The sequence below is a fragment of the Castor canadensis genome, chromosome 17 (genome assembly GCF_047511655.1).
Source record: "Castor canadensis chromosome 17, mCasCan1.hap1v2, whole genome shotgun sequence".
NCBI classification, from domain to species: domain Eukaryota; kingdom Metazoa; phylum Chordata; class Mammalia; order Rodentia; family Castoridae; genus Castor; species Castor canadensis.
This window is the reverse complement of record NC_133402.1, coordinates 22,648,206-22,662,879: the sequence shown is the minus strand read 5'-3', so window position 1 is coordinate 22,662,879 and position 14,674 is coordinate 22,648,206. Positions and strand designations below refer to the sequence as shown.

Sequence of the window (14,674 nt, the reverse complement as noted above, 5' to 3'; positions counted from 1 at the left end):
AACGAATGGCTGGGTGTGATGGCATGTGCCTGTCATCCTGGCTATACAGGGAAGCACACACAGGAGGATGACCTTTATGCCCAAAGCAAAAAGGGCTGTTGCTCAAATGATAGAGTACTTGCCTAGCAAGTACAGGGCCCTACTACTGCAAAATAAATGAATGAATGAACTGGAGTATTACTGGCTCCTGATCTAAGCCCCCCCATGTATCTTTCTATAGGTTAGTGCTATGGGTTTTGTAAATGTTGTTGGAGCCAACCAAAATACCCTTGGGCCACAAGTTTGAGTCTCTGAAGTAAAGTTGATACATAATATGAGCCATTTTCTAGTCTACTTAGTAAAGCCCCTAGCCATCTGTCATTTAGCTCATTCCCACAGGCAAAAGTGCACAGGTACAACAATCAATGTTCAGAAATCCTGAGAGTAAGGGCTGCTCTCGCATCAGAGCACCAAAAAAGGACCTCATATTTAACATCTTCTCAAGAACACTCGCTGGCATATGTGCTACAGATAAAGAAGCAAACTCCCAGAGATTACTTAAAGGATTTGTCACGTTCAAAGCTAGATTTCAATTTTTCATTCACGCTTTCATTAACTGAGACTTCCACCACATGAAGGTCCCGTGGTAGGTTTAGCAGAACAAGACAGATTCAGTACCTGCTTCATGGAGTTTATACATTTTCCCAGGGAAACGTAGTAAACAACTTACTACTAAAGTTGGGATCAATGTGGAGAAGATACACAGAAGCACACATGACAAGTGGTCCTGACACTTTTAGTGCTATAGGAAGAACTCTCTGAGAAAGTGTGTACTGTGAGCCTTCAAGGATGAGTTAACAGACCTCTACACGTGTTGCAGAAGAGCAACACAAAAAAGCTAAAACCCAAGTGGACAAGAGGGATGGGGACAGCAATATGAGGTGAAGGTAGAAAGCCAGACTATAGAGAGCACTATCCACTAGTATAAAGATTTTGGCATTTATCCTAAGACCAAAAGATCTTAAAATGTTTAATCTAGAACATGCTATTATCAGATTTGGATTATAAAAGGATCATCCTGTGTAGAAAATTGATAGAAGGCAAGAACAGATACAGATAGATCAAATGGTGGCTTTGGGACAATGGTAATAGCCAGGGAGAGAAGAGGACAGTTTAAGACAATAGGTAGTGACAAGTTTTAGCAATTGGTTGAGGGATGTACGGGAAGATGGAAGAATCAAGCAAACCTTGAAATTCTGGCTTGTTCAACGAGGTAAACACTTCCCCAATAAGATGGAGCCACTGGAAGAACACTGGTGTTATGGTTTAGATAGGAAGTATCCCCCAAAAAGGCTTGTGTTGGTGTTATGATTTGGATAGGAAGTGTCTGCTAAAAAATCTTGTGTTGAATGCTGGGTCCCCAGCTAGTGGCTGTTTGGCTCTGGAAACTAAGGAAGTAAGACCTAGTGAAAGAAGTAAGTCACTGGGGGCAGATCCTTGGGGCTATCTTGTCCCTAACCACTTCCTATCACTCTGCTTCCTGTGAACCATGAGGTAAAGAAACTACTCTGCCACTTGACCCTGCCACCATGATGTTCTGCCCAAGAGCAGGGGCCAGACAACCATGGACTGAACCCTCTGTAACTGTAAGCCAAAATCGGTCTTTCCTAGTCACATAATCCTAACTACTCAGGAGGCAGAAATTAGGAGAATTGCAGTTCAGTGCCAGCCCTGGGCAAATAGTTCGTGAGACCCTATCTCAAAAACACCCAACACAAAACAAGGTTAGTAGAGTGGCTCAAGTGGTAAGACTGCTGCCTAGCAAGTGTAAGGCCCTGAGTTCAAACACTAGTACCACCAAAAAATAAATAAATAAGTCTGTCCTCCCTAAAGTCGACATTTTGGTCACAGCTACACAAAAGTAAGTAATACTACTGTGAACTACCTTTTGATTTTAAGCATAAGTCTGAGGGGTTTATGGTATATCCAAATGGGAATATATATATTAACAAAATAAATAAATGTAAGAAACAAAATAAAACCAAATGGGGATATCAAGTTAGTGTTACAAATTTGGAGGTAATGCAATCTGAACATGATTAGTGTATACATAGTAACAGCCAGGCAAAATAAAGATTGAGAAGATTGGAATCACGGTATGAAGGCTATGAATGATGCTGGGAAGAGGCCTCTCAGCCTAGAGATACAAGCAAAGTCTAGAGGGAAGTGGGCTGAGGAGTGCCTGGAAGTGCATCTCCTAAGGAAATGGAGAGCCTATCACAGCTCTTTAAACCAATTGGGACAGAAAACAAGGAACAGGGCAGTGGCTGAAGGGGGCAGGGAGCAGGGAGTGGATTTGCAAAGTTTATTAGAATGGGAGAGTCTTAAAAGGGCCTAAGTATTATTGGGAAGGATTCAGAGAGAAAGCAGTTGACAATGCAGAGAGAAAAGAGGAAGCATATGTTTTAAAGGGCTGACTATGGAAATGTGCACATTGCAGGTAGGTTTGGGGACAAAGTTTCCATCGATGTCTTCTGCCTGGTCTTGAACTCCAAGTTGTCTTTATCCTGCTGCCTCATGAGGAGTCCTAGTGAATGAATGTCATTTTCAAAAGGATCTGGAAATTCACTAGATTATTCTGGCAGTGCCACCAATCCCTCCTGCCATGACTCTTACCGTTTGTTGTAATCTTAAATTAAACAGGACACTGCGCTTCCCAGGCCCTGGCATTGCAACCAAGACTTCCTAAAGTGAAGTACTTACCATGGTACTGGGAATTTGGTCTCAGGGATTAAATCATGTATTTCCTCCCATTCTTGGGGTATGTCAATAAAATCTCGATAAACCTTGATTTGTAGTACTGTTCCTATGGTGATATGTTGCAAAAGCTTTAGAAATTCTCGAAGAGTATATCCTAACACATTGGCATAGCCAACACTAATCAGAACATCACCTGAAGGAGAAAAAAATAGTATCAGTAAAATAAAGATAATGGGTTGAAAAGAGGCATATTGATTGCTGGCTTTTTTATAAGATATTTCATTTTATGGACTCATATTGTTGACTCATTTTTGGACCAACACCAGGCTTCAGCCTTTATCTATTAAAAATGTTCATTTCTTTGGCACCACTGTTCTTGGCATAATGAAGAATGCTTGCAAGATATTTCTTAATCGCAGTATACTGGAGGATATTATACCATGTTTTTGAGATATTTCTGAAATTCTTGGTAAAAACAGACTAAAAACCATTTATAGTCTGGACCATCCTTTAGGATTCTAAAAATATATTAGTTTCTAATAAAATGAACAGCTATTACAAGTAAATTTTAAAAAAGCTACTTACACTAAGTGATAAATCAATGCCCTACTTTCTATCCACCTGCCTGGCAATTTCCAGTGCCCTCCACAGTAGATTAAGCATCGAGTCTTTCATTGTCATTTTCTGCCTCTGTGCAGAACGAGTGGAACAAATAATTCTGTATGAAGCATTGGAAGTTAGCTTGCTTTAATTATGCTCAGGATGTACATACAGTGAGTATGTTGGTCAAAGAACTATGACAGATCCCCTATTTTAGAGTAATGCTGGACAGAGGGAAGTGTGACAGTTAACCATGGAGCTTCTGAGCCATCAGCAACTGGGAGGAGGACTAAGCCCTGACCCCCAAAATGGAAAGGCTAAAAAGACCAATTACTCTTTGTACCAACCTTCCTCCTGCTTCTCCCACCCGCAACCCCCAGCAGCTAGGAAGACCTGTGAACAACTGGCCACCAGGCACTCCCGGTGGGGTCAGGGAACCTGGAGCAGGAGATGCAGGGTGTGACAGGAGCCTCTGGTTCCCAGGGGTAGTTACATGTGGCCCTTTGATCTCTAATTTTCCAAGCCTGGTTATCTGTCTGTCTGGCAACTCTATCAGACTCAGTACCCTAAATCCACTGCCTTATCAGAACTGTTTTCTGTTGTTTGCAGTGAACAATCCTAAATGCTACTTGTGAGGCAGACTAGACATTAGGGAAAGTTTGGGACTTTTAAAAACTGTATAGCCTGATTTAGAGAACCTCAGGTTAGAACCCTCCTTCACTCATTCCCTCTGAGCTCAGAGAGCTATAAATCTTTTATTAAGCTAAAAAGAATGGAAATTTCTTCCCCATGGGTTTAAGGTACCTGAAAATTAGCCTAAATATATGGCACAAGTCAACCCAGATCCTCCCCTGGTCTAAAGGTCATTGGAAATAGGGAGTGAGTGACACAGGTTTCCTCCCCATCTTCAAGTTAAGGATGGTATAAAAATGACCTAAAAAAATCTTTTTTCCTTCATGCAGCTCCTCCATTCCACCTAGCAGAAATCCTACCTGTAATCCCCTTCCCTGTCCCTATAATAAACTCCGTTCCTTTCCTCACTATACCTGCATGTCCTGCCTGGGAAACTTCTGATTAGACTGCATGAGCCTACAACACTTGCATTCAGCAAAGACTTTGAGGAAAGAATACAAAAGATTTGCTCTTAAGCACAAACTCATGTTGAGCAAAATCTTTATCAGCGCTCCATCCTGCCAAGCTGCAATAAGGATTTTGTAGCTGACATGGGATGAAGTGACCACAGGAAAGTTACAAAGGATGCACTCCCCTTCCTGGGCAGGGAAAGCGAGGGACTCGCCATCATCCTCATTCCAAGAGAGTTGAAACCCAACCCCAGAGAAGAAAGGGTTGAGAAGAAGCACCTTCTGATACTATGTTCCAGTGTGCTAACATCGGAACGTACACTGATCCCAAGGAAGCCTCCAAGGAATGCCAAGGACAGGCTTCCAAGTACTACATCCTAGTGGAAACAAAAGTTCCCAGTATTCCAGAAAATGAGTACTTGGAAGAATGAAGGGAACCGTCTATCTTGTTCTTAAGAAGTAGCTGGGAAGGCTGGGAACATGGCTAAAGTGGTAGAGTGCAGGCCCAGGAAGCATGAGGCCCTCCTGAGTTATCACAAAAAAAGAAAAAAAAAAGCAGGGGATAAAATCAGCTGAGTACCTGCAGGTAACTTCAGAACCAAACAAGGCTTCTAGCTACAGGCTATGCAGTACGAAAGTGCTGCTCACCCTACTGAGGTTAATCACAATGGTCCTCTCCTGATGGGTTCACATGCCAAGGTTAGAAGGAGTGTTTATAGCTGAAAGCTATGGCATGGCATTCTGCTTTAATTATATTGTAAAAAGGTGACTTTTATCAAGACAGCAGAAAATAAACAGCTTAACTCCCTGACCAATCTGGCTGTAAGCCAAACGTGTCAGTGTGTGAATGTGCTTACTCTGGCAATAGATATTAACATTGCCCTTCACAGAAAGACACCAATTTGGTATTTATGAATACCAACCTCATTACACATCTTTTTTCTGTTTCAATGGGCTATAGAAATGACATTATATAAACCTGGTTTTGATTGCTTATATTAAATCAAACAGCCACACCATTCCTGAAAAATAGATTAATTTTTCTCTGTCCTTCCCAACTAGGCTATAAGTTGCATCTGTTCCATATGGCTAGAGACGACATCTGTTTGGCTCCCACTTTACACCCACAGGACCTAGCAAGGTGACTGCAACTAGCAGGCATTCAGGAAACTGACTGAATGAAGCTTGCCCTGGTAGGGCAGTGGTCAGTGCACAGTCTAGCATCTACTGTCAAAGCTGTGTCAACATCTTAAGACTTTGTATATCAGAGTCTGTTGAAGTCACACTGACCAAGAGAAATTTAAAGTTCACACAGAATGGCACTAAATAAGGAAATCAAGATGGAACTCTGTCATGAAACACCAGAACTTTAAAGCACATGGATGAGAAACACAGGGCTGGGAGACAACAGGGTTAAAGAAATAGCAAGTCTTTACAGTTATCACCCCCGTAACCTCAGGATCAGTGCAAAAGTGACTGAACTACAGACCCTGAAGGCCTGGACTTCCTCTGCACTGAAATCTCACTTCCAGTTAAGCAATTGGCCAGAAAGGTATTTTTCTAGGAGTACATGGGTTCAAATCCCAGTTCTGACCACACACTTAGCTGTGTATATTGAACAAGTTACTTCACCTCTCTGAGTGTCTAAATTTCATTATCTACATTCCAGGAATGTTGTAAATATTAGATTCAGTAATAGATGTGGGAAACATCTTATACAGTGCCTGGGATGAACACTCCTTTACTGTTCACTTATCAAGCATGGACGAATAAATGTGCTGCCAGCGCTTACTAATGAATCCAGGGCTGGGGATTCAGTTGTAGAGTGCTTACCTAGCATGTGCAAGGCCCTGAGCTCAATCCCCAGTATTGAAAAGTAAACAGATAAATTTATAGCTGACCCTTACCTCAAAGAGTATACTAACTATAGCCCCATTATGAGATTCTCTGTCATTGGCCTGAACCAGTACATATCCTCTGCCCCACTCTAGCACTCTGGAGTGTGCATCTGGTTATCAACTGCTTTTGTCACCTGACTTCCAAAAAAGAAGAAAAGCCCATGAGATTCATCCCGAACTTCCTGTGGTCTGTGCTATAGTTTGGATAAACGCCCTCCAACGGTCGATGTGTTGAAGGCTTGGTCTCCAGTCAGTGGTATTACTGGGAAGTGGTGGAACCTTTATTAATTAGGGACTCAGGGGAGGAATTTAAGTCATTGGGGCGTGCCCTTGAAGGGGATATTGTGATCCCCCAACTGCCATGAGATAAGCAGCTTTCTCACTATGATTTGCTGCCCAAAAACAACAGAGCCAACCAACCAAGGACTGAAACCTCTTAAATCATCAGTCAAAATAAACCTTTCCTCCTCATAAGTTTTTTATCTCAGGTATTTGTCACAGTGACAGAAGGCTGACACTGGGATGTCCAGATTTTTCCTGGTAGTTTGTTCTCTAGCACCACACCATGATACGTAGAGAAAATGCTTTGGACTTTAAGGTCAGGTAAACTGTTTCATCAGAGTATCACTTAGGCGCTTTCTTCTTTAATCTGCTGCTTTAAATCCTGACTGCAAATCAGGTGGCCTGAGGAGCTTTCAAAGCATGAACTATGCTGTCTTAAAACTACACAAATCCCATCAGAAACTCTAGGGAGATGGGACCCACATGCCTTAGTTTCAAAAGCTTCCCAGATGATTCTAATAGGTAATCAGGGTTGCCGGGATGTCATAATTATTTTTTATTTTTTTTAAAAAAAGACAAGTATGGAGAATCTGTGAAAGCAGCTGAGGAGAAATAACTGGCAATATTTCCAGAGCACTTTTTTCAAAGCACTTTCATAAAAAATATTTCATCAAATTCCAGCAATTCCCCAAACTTAGAGGTGAGGTAGCTCAGGCCCAGAAGGCTAAGTGTCTTTGCCCAAGTGGCAGAGCCTGGGCTGAATTCAGACGGCAAACCCTGGAATGTTTTTTTCTCCCTCTCACACGTCACCATTCTGTTGTGCATTCCCTACTCCTGGGCAGACACTGGGAAAAATGTCTTGTGAATAGAAATACATTCTCCCAAAGGCCTGAGACATAGGGTGCTCTTGGTAAGGCCCTTGGGCTCTGCTATCCCAGAAGGAGGGTTCAAATCCCAGCTCCTTGATATGACCATGGGGACAAGTTACTAGATTCTTTATCTGCAAGGTGGTCAATGCCGACTATCTCTGGGATTGTCAGGAGGGAGTAATGAGACCATGCACCCAAATGTAAGCAATGATTAATCCCGTCTACAGAAGGAGAAATTTCTACACACAGAGAGGAGCTCTGGAGTGACATTAGGCCTGTGTTTGTGTCCCACAGGTGAACCTCAACAAGGAATTATCACTGACCTTCAGTTTCCTCACCTACCTACAGGGTTATTGTAAGAATTAAATGAATTAACACGCCCAGCAGTAAGGGTTATATAAGTGCTAGTGATTGGCTGACCCTTAGAATGTTCTCAGGCCAATGTCATATGGTTATACTGAAACCCTGTGACCCCTTGAAGGCAGGTGGGAGGGAGGTATAGGGATGGGGAAACCACAGTCACCTGGCCGCAGTTTCCCGTCCTTGGCCGCAGCCCCCTTCTTGATGAGGTGAGTAATCTGCAGGTAGGGCCCATGCTGGATGATGATCAGGCCCAATCCCAGGCTGCCCACGGTGAGTTTGGTCTGCCGTGTTTTACTCAAGTTGTGTACAGAGGTCTTGACCTTGAGACTGACTTTTTCTAACAGAAAGAGGGGAACTTGTTTCAGTCATTTTCAAGACAACGGCATGGCAGTAGGCCCTGGGGTTCTAAAGCCAGACTGCTGGGGCATTTACATAACTTCCCTGTTCCTCAGTTTCCTTGTTGGTAAAATGAGGACTATGAAAGTGTATGGGACTTAAATGAGACCATTAAAGGACTTTTGCACAGAGCCTGGTACATCATAGGTGCTTAATAACATGCTTAATGTCAGTTATTATTGTTACCCATTCAGGCAGCGTGTTTGGACCCTGGGTTCACATGGTGAACCAACCCATGTTTCTTGCCCTTATGCATCTTACAGCCTAGAAGAGGAGACAGATGCCAGTTATATACATATAAGTTGGATAACTGTAACACATGCAATGAAAGAAAAGGGCAGAGAGCTCAGATGGTGAACAACAGGAAGCCAAGGTCTCATCTGGGGAAGGCAGATCAGACTTCCCCAAGGGAGAAAATGTGAATCAACATCAAAAGGACAATAGGAAATATTCAGGCAAAGGAAGACCAGAGGGAGCAGATTCTATCAAGGTTCTGAGACAGGAAGGAACAAGCCCTGTTTGGAACATGAAGGAGACCAGTAGGGCGTGGGGGCGATGGCAGGGCAGACCAGGGCTGGTGCTCAGGTCGACCTCAAGGAAAGAGTTTAGACGTGATTTAAACTGTTTGTGATTAGATTTATATTTTTAAAGAAATTGTTGTGGATGAGGTGTAATGTGTGGATTGTGAAGCCCAGAATCAAGAAATGAACCCAAGCATGTCATGGCGGTGACAGTGGAAATGGACAGTAGATGGATCCACAGGCCTTGGGGACAGTGGGTCATGGGAGGAATTAAAACATGTTTTCTTCAGAACCAAATTTTGCAAGCAAATATCAAACAAGTGATTATTCCCAGAGGAAGTTTCTAGAAGGCTCCTTTCCAGTACACGGGGAGTTTCTGGGCAGAGATGTTCTCAGCACCACACACACTACTCCATCAATAGGGACCAGAGGCACACCACCACTGGCCAGGCCTTTGCCAAGTCCGTGTGACCCTGGTGTTTCAGGACATTGCTGAGAAAGAGCACTCCCAGCTGTAGGGAGCACATGGGGTTCATGGCCCTTTGCTCAAAGCAAATGTCCTTGCCCATTTCCAACCTCTGCTTGCAAGTTAAATATGCTTATGATGTAATCTGTGAAGACTGGTTTCAAATGACAGCAGGGTTAAGTGAAAGAAGCCAGACTCCAAAAGCTTCCTTCATGATTCCATTTTTATAACATTCTCCACTGAAAGGCAACACGAGAAAACAAATCAGAGTGTGAGGAACTGGGTGGAGGAAGGGGTTGGCTTGCCAAGGGGCAGACACTGGGTAATTTGGGGGGTGGCGGACTCATTCCCTATCTCGATTGTGGTGGTGGTTCAATGTGGGTATATGCTTGTCAAAACTCATAGATCTGTCCACTACAAAGGGAGGATCTTACTACATGTAAATTATACTTTGAAAAACAAGGACGACAGACCATCTCCCAGGTCAATGGTGCGAAGTCTGCATTTTACAGAGGAGAAAAGGGAGGAGGTTTGGAACCCGGGGCATCGCCCTCTCCCCAGTTACCATTTCTGCTTTTTTGAGCGGCCTTCTCCATAGCCCCGGGAGGAGGACGGCTCAGTAGGACCTCCCGGAGGCGAGGCTGGAGTCGGTCCGACTCCCCAACAGTTTCGAATCCTAGAGGAGCCGGCGCACCGCGGGCCGACCGCGGGCAGAGAGTGACCGACCGCGGGCGGCGGGAAGACTTCGTGCGCCTGCCCGCGGGATGTCCACAAGGGGGCGCTGCAAGGCCGCCGGCGGTGCGGTCGCCGCAAAGCTTCAGTGCACCCTGGAAAACCCGGCGTGTGTTGCAATCAAACGCAGTGTATGTCACAACTTTGGTGGAAAGAAGGAAACTTCTGGGGTGCCGGGCTCGCACCAGGCTCTTCACTTACTGGTGGTAAAACATTGAAATGGGGATGGGGAAGAGACACAGGGTGTGAGGCGGTCTCCAGATTAAGACCATAGCCGAAAGATTACAAAAGATCCCAGAATTCCCTGCTGCACCCCTAATGATAGCATTTTTAAATGTTGTTGAATCAACAGCTCCAACTACTTTGCCGCTGCAGTTGCACTCCACTGGTGGATGTTTTGGATGAGAAGAGGCCAAGGGTGGCCTGAAAACAATGAGTCACTATGAGGAGAGGGATTAATGCTTCCTTTTTTCCAAAATGGTCCTCCCCCCCACACACACACACACTCATACAATAAATATTCACTGGAAGCTGTGCTGTGGTTTGTGGGGATATAACAGTAAATGAGACAGACAAGGGCTCTATCCTTTTGGAACTTATATTTAAAAAACAGATGACTGGGACAATTTTAGGAAAATATAAATTATGAAAAATAAACTCTAGAAGAAAGAGGAAATAACATAATGAAGACCCAGCTCTGATGAAACAGACAGTTAAGCACCTTGTCCCAGGGTACTCAGCCCTTCCACAAATAGTTACTAAGTGCCTATCCCAGGTCACTGTGCTGAGATTTCTATGGCAAACTTCCGTAGGTCCCAGCTTACTCTGCTGTCTCTCTGGCTCTTCCAGACAATAAACCGGGGCAGCTTTCTCACTGGATAAACTTTGTATGGCAGAGCCTAATACAAAGGGCTGCTCTCAGCCTCCAAGGATGTGGTGGGTTGGCCTAGAACCTAAAAAACCAATTCCTAGTTGAGAACTGGGGTGTTAAAGATGATATGCTTTGTTTCTTAGGGGGTTGGTTTTTTGACACGGATCTTGTTATGTAGCCCAGGCTGGCCTTGAACCCATGGTCCTCCTGGCTCAGCCTACCAAGTGCTGGAATTACAGGTGTGAAGCACCACACTGGTCTTGGATATGCTTTTACTGTACTAGGGCAGTCAAATCTGGGTAGGTGATGGGCCAAGTATTAGTGATATGATAGGGAATTCAAGTCACTGGATATATATGGCTTATTTTCCTGGAGGGCAAATTTTATTTGAAGATACATGGAAATTTAAAAAAAATATATTACAGAGCATATGAAAAATGCTGTGATCTGCACAGCACCCTGGGGCACTGTGGCAAATGTTGCGCTGTGCTGCCTAGGTTTCCACCAGGGTTGAAGGGCTGCTCCCCAGCTACTGGGAGGGTTGTAATTTCACAGATCTTGGCTGTCCGTGTTCAGGAATTGTCCTTGTCTAAGGAAAGCTTTCCCCAAGGTCATGACTCATTCCTGGGGTCAGTACAAGGAATGTAAAGGTTTGGCCTTCTACCTAACTCAGAGCAACTCAAAATGGCCATCACAGCTGAAAGCTCCCTCATAGTCTGCCAAAGCCTCCTTGACTGCACTTGACTTCTCCCTCTGCCCAGAGCTGCCTCCTTCCCTTCCCCCACTGGAGCTGGTCCTCAGAGCTGGGCCTAATAAACTTCCTGTACACTGATCAATACCCTCTTGTCTGAGTCAGCTCCAGGAACCAAGCTATGAGACAAACCATGACTTGAGACCTGGGTACAAGTTGTTTACCCCTGGATTTGGCTATTTTGTCTTGTCTAATCTCAGAAACCCTAGGTACACATATGGGAGCATCTGCTACACTCTTAGCCACGTGGTAAGCTTGACCCCCAGAAAGAAGTATGGTCTTTATCCTGTCAGGCCAAAGATACTCCTTAAAGTGAAGAGTGATAGCACCGTCTCCTCCACATCTTTCCCTGAGGTCCCATCTGGATTCAGCTTCTTCTGGGCTGAGCATTACCAGCCATCACAAAGCATGCCATGTTCACAGCCCTGTAACCACAGCATGGCTATTTATGTCTTCCTGCTGCTACCACAGCTCCCTCCTGGGGCCTTCCCTGTTGTTCTGGGTCCCTGAGGACTTTCTGTCATAAGGAACCTCATGGCTCATCTCTGAATAGAAAAGACCCAGCTTTTTTCTTAGGTTGAGAGGAAGGGATGCTTCTATTACCAACATACAATGACTCTGAGAGTCTATCATTGGATGGAGGAAAGACACCCAGAGAGGTAACATGGCTTTCCCAAATTCAATGCAGTAGCAGGGCTGGGACTAAAACATACTTCTGCATTCTTTTTGTCCCACCACACCACTCTTCCAAATCTCTTGTTTTTGCCTCCAGTAAAGTCTAGGCTGAGAAAGAAAAGAACTGCTCTGTCCTGTAGATCTGGGGCCTGGGACTCTGAATCACCAGCCCTATTGGAAGGCAAGAGTATGATATAGGGCTAAGAAGAATTAATGGGAATATCTGTAAACAGTGTTTTGGCCCTAACTCCACCCACTATCCTGATTGGTAGGAAGGAATGGACTAGGGCACTATTGTCTAAAGTGATGTGCAGCCTTTAAGGTGATGAAAATATTTTAAATTCTTTTCACTCAATACTGGTTGTATTGTGCTTCAATACAGGTAAAAGGAAGGATTTGTACTTGTACTGTTTAAACACAAGAATCAAGTCATCATCATTGCCAACTGTTCTAACACTCAACTCTAGGACTCTCATCAGTAGGCCAGTAGTGAACACCAGTAGATGTTATTCAGGAATTAAGTTTTGTAGAGTTAGGGCTTCTTAGATTGTTAGAGCAATCAAAATAGCAGACAAGAAGCCAAAAACATGGGTTGGGTACATATATATATTATATATCTGTAATTCCACCTACAGAGATCAGAAGATCATGGTTTGAGGCCAGCCCAGGCAAAAAGTTATTGGCGAGACCCCATCTCAACTAATAAACTGGGCATGGTGGTACATACCTGTGTTCTCAGCTACTTGAGAGCCCATGAGTAGGAAGATCTCTAGTTCAAGCCAGCCTGGCCAACACAGTGAGACCCTATCTGAAAAATAACCAAAGCAATAAGGGCTAGAGGTATAGCTCAAGTGGTAGAACACCTGCCTAGCAAGTCCAAGGCCCTGAGTTCAAACTCCAGTACTGTAAATAAATAAAAAGGTAAAGGAAAGTGAAAACCTACTGCAATAATGTGATAAGCATTACCCTTGGAATATATAAATTACCTTGTGTCAATTTCTATAGCACAGGAAAAATAAATTGTATAACTTGAAAATTCTTTCCCCAAGGAAAGGACTCTGATTTAGACCAGCAATCAAATCCCTCCTTCTCTGATCTATGTGCTGCCACAGCTAGTCTGCACTCTTCTGCAAGGATGTTGTACTTGTAGTGGAATTTGAAACCTGCTGAGTTTTGTGGACATGTAGGCATTCCAAAAATAGAGACAGATGTCACTCTTCTGGGTCTTTCTGGAGATGACTTGGGTAGCATTTAAGGAGAAAATGAGTGTCTCATCCCCATTTGCTGCATGGAGTACTAATCCAGGGAAGAAAGAGCTGGATGTAAACTCGAGGCGAAAAGTGACTTAGCCCATGAGCCACGGAGGACAAGAAAGCCTCCACTAGAAAGCAATTCCACTATTGCTAAGGAATTATGCAAATATCTTACTTTTTCTTGTTTATCCATCCAACCTTAGAGTCTCCCTATACCCCTCTCTGTATCAACAAACACCTGGTTTCTCAAGCCAAAAAATGTGAGATCATTCCTGAGTCCTCTTTCCAGACCTCCCCCATTACCAGAAAGTCCTTCCCTTTACCTACAAAACATCCAAAGCTGTCCATTGTTCTCCATCTTGACTACTTTTACCCTAGCCAAAGCCACAATTCTCTATCCTGGACTATACTTGGTCTCTTCAGTGGTGCCTCTGCTGGACATTTTCGCTCCTCCTTGCCACAGTCTCCCCTATGGGCCTTTACAGATGAAATGAGATCATGTCATTCAGTGCTGAAAACCCTCCAGTTGCACTTGGAATGAAATCCACACTCTTTATCACGGCTCTCGAAAGTCCTGCATCTTCTGGTCTCTTCCTACATTTTCTCACACCTCTCTCTAGCCACACAGGCCATTTTGCAGGTCCTCGAATCTGCCAGTCTCTTCACTGATTCCTCCCCTAATGGCCTTTACACCTGCCATTTCCTGTATCTGGGATAACCTTGCACCTGATCTTCACGGGGCCGGTCCTTACGATTTCTGGAAAGGAAATGCATCCTTTCCAGACCACCACCAACCCCATCATCCTGACTGACCCTACTAAATTCACGGCCAAGCACCTGAGATGATCGTTAGGCTAAGGACAGGTTTTAATCGTCTTTCGGTCTTTTCCCCACCAGAACGTAAGCTTCGCAAGAGCAGGAAGCTGGTCTCTCGGACACTCCGGCACCCCGGCACCGACAGGGCGCGACAATCAGGTATCCCAAGCCGTCTGTCTCCTAAATAGGGCAATCCTAGGATCTGACCACCACGAAATAGGCAATGGTAGCCCGAGATGATAGGAGCTGTGCTGGAGGACTGGCTCAAACCTAACCACAACCGCGGCATTTTTACTCGTGTCAGAAAGAAAGCGCAGAAGGTCAGGAGCCGGCTTGGTCTCGCCCGTGCCGCAGCTTCGC

The 14,674-nt window shown here is 44.3% G+C and overlaps 1 protein-coding gene across 1 annotated transcript in view; it reads right to left on the bottom strand.

Moving 5' to 3' along the window:
* Positions 1 to 14,674, bottom strand: part of Pdzd9 (PDZ domain containing 9) — a 20,422-nt gene extending 5,748 nt beyond the window's left edge. The window contains exons 1-4 of the mRNA XM_074059966.1: positions 14,336 to 14,674; positions 12,973 to 13,053; positions 7,994 to 8,170; positions 2,743 to 2,932 (exon numbers count right to left, since the gene is read on the bottom strand). Coding sequence (XP_073916067.1) covers positions 2,743 to 2,932; positions 7,994 to 8,170; positions 12,973 to 13,053; positions 14,336 to 14,603 — 716 coding nt within the window. The 5' untranslated portion in view covers positions 14,604 to 14,674. The remainder of the gene's footprint in view (positions 1 to 2,742; positions 2,933 to 7,993; positions 8,171 to 12,972; positions 13,054 to 14,335) is intronic.